The sequence below is a fragment of the Penicillium hordei genome, assembly GCF_028827395.1.
Source record: "Penicillium hordei strain IBT 12815 chromosome Unknown utg000006l_segment0_segment0, whole genome shotgun sequence".
Lineage (NCBI taxonomy): Eukaryota > Fungi > Ascomycota > Eurotiomycetes > Eurotiales > Aspergillaceae > Penicillium > Penicillium hordei.
In genome coordinates, this window is record NW_026623147.1 from 4459973 (window position 1) to 4475033 (window position 15061).

Below are 15061 nucleotides of genomic sequence, written 5' to 3' on the forward strand. Positions count from 1 at the left end.
CGATTCTGTTGTTGGCCAGCCTTCACAGCCGTAACATTCACGTCATGAGTGTGAAATATCTTTAACGTATGCTTTAGTATTAATAAGTTCTTTTCGGTAGGCCTCCGATCGAATCCAAAGTTTATACTTGACCCATATAGGTTATATATCTCGATAGTCTAATCCACTATGTATTTTACGTATCTCTTCGACTTATTACTACATTCATGCTTTGCACATTTATAAATCACTTAGCTGGAATATATATTGAAATACGTAAACTCATAAAAATAAAGCAAGGGGAATGGCTGCATTACTGAACAGCTACTGGCATTTCCTAAACATTAGGCTGTACAGAAGATTCTCAGCTACAAACGAGAAACAGAATAGTTTACAGCCGGAAGCCCCCCATACAGATGTATTTTTCCTGCAGCCTGTGCAGTAAAAAAGGGACATGCTGAGCATACGGACTAAGTTAAAACAGCTTTAAAAGTACCAAGACCCTAAGAAAGTAGCTAGCAGCCCGAACAAGATCGCAGAGAATATTACTACCGGTTTTAACAAAGTGTTTAGAACCAGGGCGTTCTTTTCACGTGATAGTAAAGATGAGGAATCTTTCGATGGCTTCATCTCAGACTGGTTATTGTTTTCCCCGAGAGGCTCATAAGAATGTTGATTGAGGAAGTAAATCAGCTGCTGTGACACTGGTCCAGTGAGTTGAGACTCGTTATCAGGCAGGCCAGGCATCTCAAAGACTTCGTGCTTCTGATCTGGATTTAATCTGTGATGAAAAGGGTGCTTGAGTACACAGGAAGAACAGATATCCATATTCGCGCAGATTCTGCATACAGAACGAGGCCCAGTGATAGGCCTATCACAGAAATTGCATATAGCCTTGCACATATGGGTGGCAAGGGAGGTATTATAAGAAAGGCAAACCTGAAAGAGATGGCGTGCGTTGTTGATGTCATGAAGAAATAAGAAATAGCGAGCTAATTGTTGCAAAATGAACCATGCATAGTTCGGGGTGAGCCCAGGAAGATGATCGGAGAGGTAGAAGAGTGATTGTTGTACAATTGATTCTTGAATTTTGTGAGGTGTCAATGAGAGCCGAGGACAACGTTCAAGTATTTCCCGCATCAAAGTTCCTTGCCCGATGGCCCAGTCCATAGCATGTCTGCCATAGCCGTCTGGAAGAGAAGGGTCGGCACCAAGATGAAGAAGTTTTATAGCAAAGTGGATGTGACCAAAGCAGATAGCCAAGTGGAGAGGGGTTTGCAGGAGCTTGTTGCGCTTGTTGATAGCTGACGCAAGTTGCGGAAATCGAAAGAGAAGGTGAGCCATATCTTTTGAAGCTGCAATGTGAAGAGGGGTCTGGTCGAGCGCATCTGCAAGGCCAATATCTGCGCCAGCATGAAAAAGGATTTCAATAAGATCAGCATGGCCTGAGTAAATAGCTGCCAAGAGAGGAGATCCATGTTGACCACCCTGGGCGTTGACATCGGCCCCGGCATCGAGGAGGATCTTGACCGTCTCTGCACTTCTACTCAATGCAGCGGCCTGTAGAGCATTGCGGTATTCACCACCGTGGGCGTTGACATCGGGCCCGCCATCGAGCAGGATCTTCATCCTCTCTACACTTCTACTCAATGCAGTAGCAGCAGCAGCGGCCTGTAGAGCATTGCCGTATTTACCACCATGGGCGTTGACATCGGCCCCGGCGTCGAGCAGGATCTTGACCGTCTCAGCACTGCCTCTCCATGCAGCGGCCTGTAGAGCATTGCCGTATTCACCACCCTGGGCGTTGACATCGGCCCCGGCATCGAGCAGGATCTTGACTTTCTCAGGACTTCCACTGAATATAGCGGCCTGTAGAGCATTGCCGTATTTACCACCCTGGGCGTTGACACCGGCCCCGGCGTCAAGCAGGATCTTGACCGTCTCAGCACTCCTACTCAATGAAGCAGCAGCGGCCTGTAGAGCATTGCCGTATTCACCACCCTGGGCGTTGACATCGGCCCCGGCATCGAGCAGGATCTTGACTTTCTCAGGACTTCCACTCAATGCAGCGGCCTGTAGAGCATTGCCGTATCTACCACCCTGGGCGTTGACATCGGCCCCGGCGTCGAGCAGGATCTTGACCGTCTCAGCACTGCCTCTCCATGCAGCGGCCTGTAGAGCATTGCCGTATTCACCACCCTGGGCGTTGACATCGGCCCCGGCGTCGAGCAGGATCTTGACCGTCTCAGCACTGCCTCTCCATGCAGCGGCCTGTAGAGCATTGCCGTATTCACCACCCTGGGCGTTGACATCGGCCCCGGCGTCGAGCAGGATCTTGACCGTCTCAGCACTGCCTCTCCATGCAGCGGCCTGTAGAGCATTGCCGTATTCACCACCCTGGGCGTTGACATCGGCCCCGGCGTCGAGCAGGATCTTGACCGTCTCAGCACTGCCTCTCCATGCAGCGGCCTGTAGAGCATTGCCGTATTCACCACCCTGGGCGTTGACATCGGCCCCGGCGTCGAGCAGGATCTTGACCGTCTCAGCACTGCCTCTCCATGCAGCGGCCTGTAGAGCATTGCCGTATTCACCACCCTGGGCGTTGACATCGGCCCCGGCATCGAGCAGGATCTTGACCGTCTCTGCACTTCTACTCAATGCAGCGGCCTGTAGAGCATTGCGGTATTCACCACCGTGGGCGTTGACATCGGGCCCGCCATCGAGCAGGATCTTCATCCTCTCTACACTTCTACTCAATGCAGTAGCAGCAGCAGCGGCCTGTAGAGCATTGCCGTATTCACCACCCTGGGCGTTGACATCGGCCCCGGCGTCGAGCAGGATCTTGACCGTCTCAGCACTGCCTCTCCATGCAGCGGCCTGTAGAGCATTGCCGTATTCACCACCATGGGCGTTGACATCGGCCCCGGCGTCGAGCAGGATCTTGACCGTCTCAGCACTGCCTCTCCATGCAGCGGCCTGTAGAGCATTGCCGTATTCACCACCCTGGGCGTTGACATCGGCCCCGGCATCGAGCAGGATCTTGACTTTCTCAGGACTTCCACTGAATATAGCGGCCTGTAGAGCATTGCCGTATTTACCACCCTGGGCGTTGACACCGGCCCCGGCGTCAAGCAGGATCTTGACCGTCTCAGCACTCCTACTAAATGAAGCAGCAGCGGCCTGTAGAGCATTGCCGTATTCACCACCCTGGGCGTTGACATCGGCCCCGGCATCGAGCAGGATCTTGACTTTCTTAGGACTTCCACTGGATACAGCGGCCTGTAGAGCATTGCCGTATTTACCACCCTGGGCGTTGACATCGGCCCCGGTATCGAGCAGGATCTTGACCGTCTCAGGACTTCCACTCAATGCAGCGGCCTGTAGAGCATTGCCGTATTCACCACCCTGGGCGTTGACATCGGCCCCGGCGTCGAGCAGGATCTTGACCCTCTCAGCACTGCCTCTCCATGCAGCGGCCTGTAGAGCATTGCCGTATTCACCACCCTGGGCGTTGACATCGGCCCCGGCATCGAGCAGGATCTTGACCGTCTCAGCCCTCCTCCTCAATGAAGCAGCAGCGGCCTGTAGAGCATTGCCGTATTCACCACCCTGGGCGTTGACATCGGCCCCGGCGTCGAGCAGGATCTTGACTTTCTCAGGACTTCCACTCAATGCAGCGGCCTGTAGAGCATTGCCGTATCTACCACCCTGGGCGTTGACATCGGCCCCGGCGTCGAGCAGGATCTTGACCGTCTCAGCACTGCCTCTCCGTGCAGCGGCCTGTAGAGCATTGCCGTATTCACCACCCTGGGCGTTGACATCGGCCCCGGCATCGAGCAGGATCTTGACCGTCTCAGCCCTCCTCCTCAATGAAGCAGCAGCGGCCTGTAGAGCATTGCCGTATTTACCACCCTGGGCGTTGACATCGGCCCCGGCGTCAAGCAGGATCTTGACCGTCTCAGCCGTCCTCCTCAATGAAGCAGCAGCGGCCTGTAGAGCATTGCCGTATCCACCACCCTGGGCGTTGACATCGGCCCCGGCATCGAGCAGGATCTCTACAATTGTATTATGACCTTCCAATGAAGCTTTTTGTAGCGCGGCCCCACCTTCTGTCTCAATCTCCACCCCCTTATTCAGAAGCCATCCCACAAATCCCAAGTGTCCATGCTTGGCCGCTTCAATTAAAGGAGTCGCCTCATCGTTATTTTTCGCTTCTCGGTTTGCTCCTCTTTCCAGCAGTATTTTGCCGGCCGTTGTGTGCCCTGCTCGTGCTGCGAAATGCAACGCTGTATCCCCAGCTTTGTTTTTCTTCTCTATATCCTCATCATCCGCCCACGCAGATGTTATCACGTCAACCAAATTGGCAGCGGCACCCATATGTAAAATTGTTGTGCCTGTGGGTGGACATGCTTTGTTATAACTATCAAGGTGTTGGTAGATTTTGACCCAAGAACTGATCATTCGTTGAAGGATTTCTTTTTCATTGTGCAGCAAGGCACCTCGAGAGCCGGCAGCTTTTTCTGCGTGAACAAAGAGATTGATAGTCGTATAGTTCAGAAACGGGTGATCACTGACAAGCTTCCCCTTTGAGCCCCCAAAGTTACTCATTTGTTTGTCCGAACAGATCGTAGCAAGATATACTAGGCACGATCGGTACAGAGTTGCCTGAGACTGAAAGAGAATATTGTCCATATCCACGGACCCCATACTAGCGCTGATGCCACGGTATAAAAGAGCCAGTCCTTTTGCCCGCAAGAAATCATTGACCGACTGGTGAACCACCTGTACGGTCTCCTTGTCATTCCCACTTGAGACTACTTCTGCCATTCCACCAGAAAGAGCCTTCACTCTGCGCTTCATGCTTTCATTGCTTTTAACAAAGCCGTCGAGCTTCTTCCATTCAATTTGAGACGACTTTATTTGAGCATTCTTAGCCGCCAATGCGTATCGTATTTCAAGTATAGTCAAGGGCCGCTCGGCCAGGCACACCCATTGAAAGAATAGGAATGACTGGTCTCGATTCCTAGCCGTGATCACGTTGCTCAGGATATATATGTAGACGTTTTCTAGATCGGCTGGGACATCTCCCAACCAATCACGGATATCGCTGATTGACTCCCCTTCGATAACTTTTTGCTTGACAAGGGGCATTATAAGATGGGCCCACTGGAACACACCTTTGGTATGCTGGGTCAATTCCTCTATCAACACCTCTCTCATCTCTTGATTAGGTATATCTCCCAACTCTGTCTCAAGAAGCATATCCTTGATATATGTAGCAATATCATCTTGATTGTGGTCTTCGACATGTATCGCTCTTGCCCGGGCACTTTCCAAGATAGGATAGTGTCGACATGAGATGCAGACTTGAAGGGGTAGCTTCTTTTTGTCAGCACGATCAACAAGACGGTGGAAATATGCTGCAAGCTTTTGAGCGGACTCGGCCCCAGCCTCATCTAGAGCATCCACAAAGATAGTCACAGGCTGCTCGTTGGCTGATGCCAGGATAGTAGTTGCCAATAACTCTTCAAGGATCGTTTGCGGCCATTCCCACTTGCGTTCTCCGTACCCAAACTGCCTACATCGTTGTTCATAGATCTCGCGCACCTGAGGGCGTACGGTCGCGTCACGGTCGAAAATCTGGTTCAATAACGATCTAAGCATTCCAAGCGGTGTACGTTGCATCTCCACGCCCCGAGCGGTAAAGAAAAAGTCGAGCCGAATGATACCCTGGCTCCCGTCCTGTAATCCTTTGAGTCTGTCGTGCAGGAAAACCATCAAGGTCGATTTGCCCGCACCCGGCTTGCCCTTAATCCATAGTAGACCACAAGGCTGATTTCTCCAGGACTGATACTCGTCTAGATTTAAAATCCATTGGCAGGTATTCGTGTGACATAGCTCGATATTGTCCCTCCGATCTAGCATCTGTGGGAATGCTAGTGATCTGAGCAGCTCTGCATCCATGGTAAGTCAGGTTTTCTTTGACTGGTACAGGGCGGAGCGAACCGTTGTCTGTCTGTACAGGATTTTCCGGCCGGTCTGGGCCAAAAAGTGTTAGTCAACTTATCACGGCTTTCCAGGGACTTTGACACACACACCAGATGAAATATTAATTGTCCCATGGTTATTGACAAGTTGAACGCCCGTGTTCGCACTGCCAAAAGATGTCGAGCTCATGCTGAATATTCAGTGCGTAAAATGGGGCTGCGCTGAGCCGAGCGAAAGTTCCACCTGAAAGTCATGGTTACCGTTTGCCCCGCTCTCAGGTGACCGCCGGGCGCTAAACCTTACTAAGTTAGGAGCCATGGTTCGTTGCACCGCTCAGTGTGGGGATTGGGAAGTTAAATGTGGGGCCTCAGGCTGCAACTTTTGGCCTTACAGGTAATAAACAATTTCCCCGCCAATACGATAATCCGGTCATTTACGGTACGGTCCAATAACAAATGAGGCTGATGTAGCTTGTCCGAAAGTAGCTTAGTGTATCTTGGCATTTATGGTTCGGGGAACAATGAAAGAGTATGGGGATGACACCGATTTCCGGACATACTGTACCCCCGTTGCAGAAACCAACCCCTAAACTAACTGACAGAAAGCTGGTGTACGAACAATGTATGGTATAGATGACCAATGTTGACAACTCTAACGTATTTCACAAGCGAAACATATCTTCAACCGTAGTTCTTTTTGTTTCCTTGATTTCGAGAATCTCCCTTCGAAGCTTTTTCAGCTCTTCATCTTGGAAGTGATTCTGCTCACGCTGTTGGGTGATCTCGCCAAGCACGGCCGATGCGAACTGAGATTCAGAGCTTGACGCTAGTATACCCATATATTTGATGAAATTTTCTAGGCTGCCACTATTGACCAAAGGCAAGGAATCATGCTTGCCTGAATCCAAGGATGATGAATCGATCGAAGACATAACGAAATATGGCTTTGATACACTGGCTCGAGGGCGTCTGGAAGGACCGAAAAACCGACTGGCCTCCAATTTGTGTCAAGAGAAGACAGGGCTTATATATTTCCGTATTTAGTTTCGAAGCCAACAAACTAGGTCTCATGATGAGGGGAAGGAACGGTGATGCGGTTCATGCATGCAAGTGCAGGGTAGTCTGCGACGTGTTCTCGACATGCATATGTCGAATAACCAAACTACCACGTGTCACTCAGAACGTGGTCGCATCACTGAGGCTGCTCCAAGTTCTGTATTTTTATTGACGAGATTGCCGAAGATAATTCCCCAAATTAGGATGGATTATATCTGATAAGGTACTGTCTAGCGTCCCCAGAGCGCTGCTATACTGACATCCAATAAAAGCCACCGCAGAGACCCGCTGCTACAGCAGGCTGATGATCCAATGAAATCAGTCCTCACTGAACAGCGTCCGGCTAAACCGGCGGTCGCAACCCGTATGGTGACCTCTAGACCATCTCAGGATTGGTCTGGGCCTAGAATGATTGGACTAGAAGAGAAGTGGCACGAAGAGCCAGTTCATATGACGTGTAGCCTTCTATGTCGCCTATGCTCTTCAGCAGGCCCAACTGTGACTGATTCCCTCTCAAGAGGATTTTCCCATATGCTGAGCCCTCTCGGAAAGAGCCTCTTATTCTCTGCCTTTTATGTGATCCTGACTCCTGAAATGAGCTAGCTAAAAACAATCTGTTATCAACGTCCTTTTATGTTACCATTTACAGGATACTCTGCATAGCTCTATCATAGACACAAAAGCAGTCTTTCATCTCAGTACCACACCTATTAGATTCCTCTCAGGGTGTCATATATCTTGTCTGCAGTACGCTCTTATTTCAAGCCACATAGGTCTATTAAGGACCTGAAAGGAGTATCTCATGAGAACCTAGGATACCTTCCACCCTCTACCCGGTCTAATACTCGAGATGCCATACCTAGGAGTTTCTTCTCCTTTACAACTCGACCCTCTGCCGCAAGCTTCTTCTCCTCATACTCGGAAACTATGAAGAAGGCGTTACTGCCATCAGCTGTCGCTGCACGGTAACATTGGGCTGGCCTCAGGTTGTGCAAATTCTTATCGTATAGGGAATAATTCTTCCATAAATACTTTTGCGCGACTCGTTCTAGCGGCGATGGATCTAACGGATCGACGCGGAGCCGGTCTGACCGTCTCCACTCTCCTCGTTCAAGGGACCAGAGCTCGATCTCAATGTACTGTTGAGGGGGCCGCTGCTCGACCGCCCTTAAGGGCATAAGACCGGCCACGGAGGAATCTGGGACAGAGGTATCTTCAGCAACTGGAGGAGTGGGGTGGGGATCTATCGCAGATCCTAGCGTTCCTAGGCGTAGAGGTTCTACCAACGCTTCGTAGGTAATGGCGTCTGAAGCCACTACGGCATCCACGACATACCTATACGCGGGTTCCTCGGATCGGTACTTAAGGCGCAGTGGCGATAAATCCTGTCTGTCTTCTTGTGGAGAAGGCTTCCCGTTCCGTGGTTGCTCTAGTTCGCCGAGCTCCTAATAAAGCCGCTCATTTTCCAACCTCTCTTCTAATTGTTCCTGTTCTTCCTGAGCTCTTCTTAAACTAGCAAGAAATTCATCTAGATTTTCCGGTGGGGGTTGGCTGTACACTAAGGAATTGTTTGCCTCTGATTCTGGAGAAACTCGCCGAACTTCACCGTCGACCCGTGTCTACTCGTCTGGAGCATCGTCTTTATTAGCCTCTTCGGCCATTTTTTGCTCTTCCTGGTCCTCTACGAGCGGAACTACGTCTAGGGAGACTCGTATACAGTCACTCCTACTGTCTTCAACATCTAGCACAGCAGAGGCAGGGGAAAAAAGCGTGATAGCCGTCGCTAGTTCGACCGGCTCCGGCTGGCTTTAAGGCCCGACTGACATAGAATTTTCTTCAGGCGAACTGCTCTGGTTTAACATAACCTAGTCATGATTTACGTCTAGCAGTTCCAACTCCATTGGCTCTTAGTCCATATCCCCCGCCGGGCGCGAGACAGCTCGGTATATTTGATAATTTCGCCTTCGTCGACGCCTCGCGTTTTCTTTTTAGTCCGTCCGCAATAGCTGCTGACTTCCACTGCCTCCTCGCCCTATAATCACTTCAGCTATCTGCTGCTGTGGCTCCCCCTGTTACTCGTGAGGTAGATAGGGGTCTGGTGCGGGCGTATAAGTAACAGGGGGGCCGTCCTCTTCGACAAACATTGGCGAAGGAGGCATCTCCTCCATCCCTTGATCTAGATCATTGTCCTCAGCTTAGTTAACATTGCTAGTCGCAACCTAGGCAGACTTTCCGAAAAATGCAAAATATACACAACGGCGGACGAAAAAGCTAGTGACATTGTCGGCAACCTCAACATCAGCGTACAAACGGTCCAAGAAAAGCAAGGGTCCATCTTGCTTATGAGTCCGTGTTTGGGGTTCCCCGGCACGGGTCTTTAGCTTCATTGCGCTATCCGCCAGAAGACCCTAAGGCTGCTCCAGTCGGTCGGAAATAGCCTTGGCGAAACAGCTTACAATCTAATTGACCAAAAGATCAAAATCCTAGCTATCGTATCGATACCGGTTGGGCTTTCGGGCTTATAGGAGAGCCGATCGTGCGATCTGATGATCGGGGGAGCTCTTAATCAGTGCATCGATTTCAGTGGACTGAAAGCCAAGCTAGTGAGCGAGTTCAGCCATCTCGTAAATCGCCCTCTCATCGGGCTTAGAACGAGTTGATTTTGCTAACAACTCGTCATCGCTCTTTAGGTCCGGGGGCATCAAGGTATAGTGTCTCATCGCGTAAAGCTATATTTGTAGATATCCTGTCTCGAGGCGTTCTATATCAGTTGCTTATTAGCGTCGGAAAGTAGACTCTGATGTCTAGATAAGCGAATCCACTGCTCCTAATGTCGCGGTTCCCTCTTCTGAGGGTAGAATGAATATTGAACTCATGGTTCTCCAGATCGACATATCGATTAGACCACAGAGCCGCTTAACACAGTGGGCACAGGCCTCCAGGTACTTAAAGTCTTCGAAAAAGGTATACAAAGACGGGATCAGGCCATCAAAATTCTACATTCGGGACCATATGATCCGTCGCTCCTCGTCGCTAAACTCGGCAAAAGCTTGGCCGCTTAGGATCATTCCACAGGCAGTTCCCCCATCAGTACGTGATTTACCGGGCGCCAGCAGCTGCAGGGAATTCACGGTATTCTAGTCGATCTTCTTCAGTAAGGCGTGGTCCGAAGCGACCAGGGAGGACCAGAAGTCCCAGATATGGTACAGATAAGTTATAGTCTCCTATAACGAACGAAGCGTTCAATCAGCAAGGATAGAAGGAAGCCAGGTTTCTAGAACTCACTTCAATACATCCGGAAGCTATCAGTCTATAAAGTACACTGATTCTCATCCCCCCGGCCAAAGCCCAGGAATCGTCAATAGCCTATCAAAAGCACCTCGAATGCGGCGGTTTTTCTTATTATCCAACTGATCCAAACGCTCTTAGTTACTGCGCGATAGACGTACAAACCATCGCTCCCGGAAGGTTTCATCGTAATCGCCCTCGTATTGTCGAATCTTACGATAGATTTCACCGTCGGTCGGCTTCCTTTCGTTGGCGTATTCCTCCACCAAGGAAGTTCTGAGCTCTACGCCAATATCTACCATAATTGTTAGCACATAATTAGCCATCTTTTCTCGGCATAGTTACCATCGGAGTAAAGATCCACCGTCCACCAACGATCAGCGGGAGGTAGCACCTCAGCTCCGGCCTAGACACAGTGACGACCATAAAGCCCAAGTAACTGCCCGTCCAGAAAACTAATTCTAGGTAGTTAACGAGCATCCGTCGTTAATAGTGACTGCTGTGATATGTTAGCCTTCCTCAACGCATTAGCGAGATCATGTGGCGACACGATAGCAGGGACATGATTGTCAACATCCAGACGGCGACAATGGTTCTAGCGGAAGACCCTACGAAGTCGATCCAAATTTTTAGGATCTAGATCCCGAGGCAAAGGAGGATCGAATTGGATTTGACTAATACTGACTTTCGCTGTTCCAATATATTTCAGTTGCCGCTTACTTGCCAGTTGCACCTCTTCTTCGGTAAACAAAACGCGGCTCATTGCAAGATAAAGCAACAGGAAAGAATAGGATCTCACGGCATAACTCAGGATCGAGCTTTATTTATACTTGCCCCGGCCAAATTCAGCCAATCTGCCTAGCGTGGTACTTCTTTGTTGCCCCACCCCTACAGGGCCCCTCAGTAACCCGCAGTACATCACGTCAGGGAGTCGTTAAAAGACTACAAGTAATGCTTTGCAAAGCTATTTTTTCTTTACTTTCTCACCTGGATCCAACTGTGAGCAGCTCCATCATGAAGTCGAATGCTGACAATCGAGCTACAAGAGTCCAACCGTCTCAGGTTGCACTGCTTCTATCCGAGAATAAAGGAGTATCGCAATTTTCCGACCCCAAATCGAAGTCTGGCAATTTCGTTCCTAGTTCCCACCCAACTAAATCCCCTCCATCCTCACCTCCAGAGCCTGGCGGCAAGGTCATCAGAGGTTCGCCACGAGCCTTGGCTCTTCAAGCGAACAGCCGTACTAGCTCGGATTTTAATTTGCGGAACGAGTCCCCTTGGGACACTTACAAGAAACACTACGAGTGTGATCTAGCTGGAACAGTTATTGTATGCGTCCGGTCTTCCGATGGGCGTGCTGCACGGGCGATTCGTCAATTCTCAAGCATAGACTGCGACAAAATCCTTAAAGTTCTCCGTTCGACAAATCATAAGAATGTTGCTTCCGTCTGGGAATGTTTTTGCACCTCTGGTTCCCTGTACACTCTAAGCGAATTTGACCCGTTGTCACTGGATCATATTGTTGCTTGCAAGGCTTTCCCAGACCAGCAACAGCTGGCTGCTATTATGTCCCAGGTCTGTGCCTTAAACATCTTTTCACAGAACGACTGAACCGTTGACAGAGTGCAGTTTCTGGAAGGACTAGCTCATTTGGTAGCCCAGGGCTTCCGTCATACTTCTTTGGATTGCTCCAGCATTCTCATGAATCTTAGTGGGGAGGTCAAGATCGGTAAGCCGAATGCAAGGACGCCTCTTCGGAAATGTTGCCTGACAGAACGAACAGCGCGGGTTGATTGCTGTATCCCCTGGCAGACAAGCCGAGTCCAAACGAGTGACCTAGCGCCTGTGTCGAGAATCATGATGGAGTTGATGCAAAAATACGCCAAGGACGACGGGGCAGTCGGTATTGATGATCTTGAACGCTGGTCAGCTTGTCCAGCTGCCATAGAATTTCTTTCTGCGATTACCTCAGCCAGCTCCTTTGAAGAACTGAAAAAGGTTTGTGAGCCGCCCAGTAACTTCGCTCTGAACTCGCTTACTGTTTTTCAGCAACCCTTTTTGACAGAAATTCGGTGGAGTCCCGGCGATCTCATCGGCCTGGCCTGGTTTGCTCTGATATCCGCTCGTACGTTCTACTCGTACACACAGAATTAAAACGGGAATCCAGCGTAAAGGATGGGAGCAGGTTAGGGTGCACAGTCTAAAGTCTTTAGAAGCAGTTGGGACAAGAGAGGACATTTAACGTGGCATATATTGCAGTTATACTGTAACTGAGCTTTAGAAACAAATTGAGTCTTTCGTGTATGACAGCAGAACAAAAATTTCAGGTACGACAAGAGCATTCGGCAACAATAGTATAATGTGAGGGGGAATCAACGATTGATGCTTTATCTGTGCTTATTTAAAAGATTCACGACTTCGGGAGTCACTCGTCACATTAGTGCTACGTTGTCGGAATCCCAGCCGAGAAGATTCGTCATTTTGCGCATTGCATACTTTTCGGCGTCCACTGCTTCCCAGAAATCCTGGGAAAGTTGAACTTTTAATGCTTGTTCGTCCTCATTCTGAATGCGCACTAGTTCTGCTGGCCGGAGGAGACCGGCATCATTGTTGAAGAGAAGTTCATGAAGATCGTCCGTCACTTGTCCAAACATAAGAGATTTTACTATAGACTCTGACGCTTCGAATGTACGCACAGTCCCCGGGCGTGTTTTCTGAGAGAAAGCGACGAAAGCTTGAATCTGAGGATTAGTGAACGACTTGTTGCACCTATTTATACGGGTCAGCCAAACCACGCGATGAACCAACGGCGGACATACATGACGTCAACCAAAGAAGTATTGCCCAGCAAAAGTATGCCGACTCCTAGAGTACCTGCAAGCCTCCACCACCATCTGCCGCGGCGAACATGGTAGCCTGTTACCCTATCGCGCCGGCACTGCAGTGATTTCGAATAGCGGGGATCGTCCCAATAAGCAGCGAGGATACTATTCAGCACTTGAGTTGTATTGGCCTTTGACGAGGAACAGGAAAGGTGCCTGTTTGGGTGTCTGCAAAGCTCCTCGTAATTGAAGTATAGTAATACCTGCCCGATACGCTTTGCGATGGGGTTCAAATAAGGTGATTTCTGCTCGTAATCAAGCATTCGAAGGTAGTCCGCAGCTGCGTCTATGCCTCTCCATTGTACTGGAAGTCCCAGAGCCGGCAGTTCAAGTGACTTATAGGAATCCCAATAGTCAAACAGTGGACGTAGTATTTGATCAAGATCCTTCGCGAAGAGGGAATCGGCGCTAGTGTCGAGAATGCCCTAAGTACGATTGTCATCGAGCGTAGCATCGCAAGAACGTAGTAAACATTTTAAGCTTTCTTCCGAGGAATTAAGCGTCATTGGAACGACTGGATGGTCCTCTCGGGTGCTGATGGGCTCATTCATGCTTTCTGCTTGAGTATCCGAGAGCCGTCTAAATTCCAGGGGAATAGGTTGCTGCCTCACACTAAGTTCTTCAACGTCAAAAGAAGGCGGCGTCGGATAGCATAAAAGGCCCTTATCGAAACCAGGCGCGAAGACAGGTATGGGCGACGCTATCGCGGTATCTGGCTCCGAGTTAGGAAGCGTGCTTTCGTCTAGATTCGGACAGGAAGTCTCCGGTGAATTCAGATTATCCATCCGCGATAGAGAATCAGCGAACATTGATAATGCGTCGGGTGTTAGACAAGGGCTGATAGGAGGCTGAGGTGGTAGACATAGAGCGGGTTGAATAGCATCGGTGGCGCAGTTCCCTTCAAAGACGGTGAATAGTTAGATAAGGCGAGAAAGATCGGTAACGTATTTCACAAGCGAGCCGCCCACACAAGCGAGCCGCCCACCCCAACCAAAACGCGTCCATAGATTAGCACTTAGTCAATTCAACCACCTACCATGCCACCAATTCGATCCCGAAGCTCTAAAGATTCAATAGAGCAAGAGGGTAGGATCTTACTAGCTATCCAGGCTTTTAAGAATCGAGAAATCTCTTCAATTCGTGAAATAGCACGCCGCTTTGATATACCACGTACAACCTTACGCGACCGCCTATCCGGCTGTACTCAACGAAGTACTACACGCGCTAATTCATTTAAATTGACCCAAATTGAAGAGGATTCTCTTGAAAAATGGATTCTCTCTATGGATCTACGTGGAGCAGCCCCCCGGCCCTCTATGGTACGAGAAATGGCCGATCTTCTTCTTCAAAAGCGTGGAACTACCCCGGTTCTTTCGGTCGGCCAAAATTGGGTTACGAACTTTGTTAAAAGGCGTCCTCTCCTCTCCTCCCAATTCTCGAAACGGTATAACTACGAGCGTGCGAAATGTGAAGATCCTAAAATCATTATGGAGTGGTTTAATCTGGTTCAAAAGACAATCCTTCAATATGGAATCGATTCCGACGATATCTATAACTTTGACGAGACCGGCTTCGCAATGGGATTAACTGCAACTACAAAGGTTATTACGAGGAGTGAATACTACGGTCGGAGGCCGGTTTTACAACCTGGAAATCGTGAATGGGTGACTACAATTGAATGTATAAATGCTTCTGGATGGGTGCTTCCTCCGTGTATAATCTTTAAAGGCAAAGTCTTTATTGAATCATGGTTCGACGGCCTCCCGGAGGATTGGCGTCTTGAAGTTAGTCCTAATGGCTGGACTTCCGATGAAATTAGCCTTCGTTGGCTTGAAAAGCTCTTTATTCCTAGTACTATACGTACGAAGG

The 15061-nt window shown here is 49.5% G+C and overlaps 4 protein-coding genes across 4 annotated transcripts; 1 reads left to right on the top strand and 3 right to left on the bottom strand.

The window, feature by feature from the left end:
• Positions 1–727: 727 nt before the first annotated feature.
• Positions 728–6156, bottom strand: N7537_012283 (ankyrin repeat domain-containing protein; the record flags this gene model as incomplete). Its single annotated transcript, XM_056903337.1, has 4 exons — positions 728–850; positions 919–5933; positions 5986–6018; positions 6078–6156. 4 exons carry the CDS (start codon positions 6154–6156, stop codon positions 728–730), a joined length of 5250 nt encoding a protein of 1749 aa, XP_056748624.1.
• Positions 6157–7822: 1666 nt separating this feature from the next.
• N7537_012284 (uncharacterized protein) lies at positions 7823–10636 on the bottom strand (the record flags this gene model as incomplete). The annotated part of the gene is made up of 2 exons (XM_056903338.1): positions 7823–8467; positions 10472–10636. 2 exons carry the CDS (start codon positions 10634–10636, stop codon positions 7823–7825), a joined length of 810 nt encoding a protein of 269 aa, XP_056748625.1.
• A 688-nt stretch (positions 10637–11324) lies between these two features.
• N7537_012285 (uncharacterized protein) lies at positions 11325–12464 on the top strand (the record flags this gene model as incomplete). Its single annotated transcript, XM_056903339.1, has 3 exons — positions 11325–11885; positions 11940–12039; positions 12094–12464. The coding sequence occupies 3 exons, from the start codon at positions 11325–11327 to the stop codon at positions 12462–12464; spliced, it is 1032 nt and encodes a 343-aa protein (XP_056748626.1).
• Positions 12465–12742: 278 nt separating this feature from the next.
• Positions 12743–14001, bottom strand: N7537_012286 (uncharacterized protein; the record flags this gene model as incomplete). The annotated part of the gene is made up of 3 exons (XM_056903340.1): positions 12743–13079; positions 13130–13617; positions 13705–14001. 3 exons carry the CDS (start codon positions 13999–14001, stop codon positions 12743–12745), a joined length of 1122 nt encoding a protein of 373 aa, XP_056748627.1.
• Positions 14002–15061: the final 1060 nt, after the last annotated feature.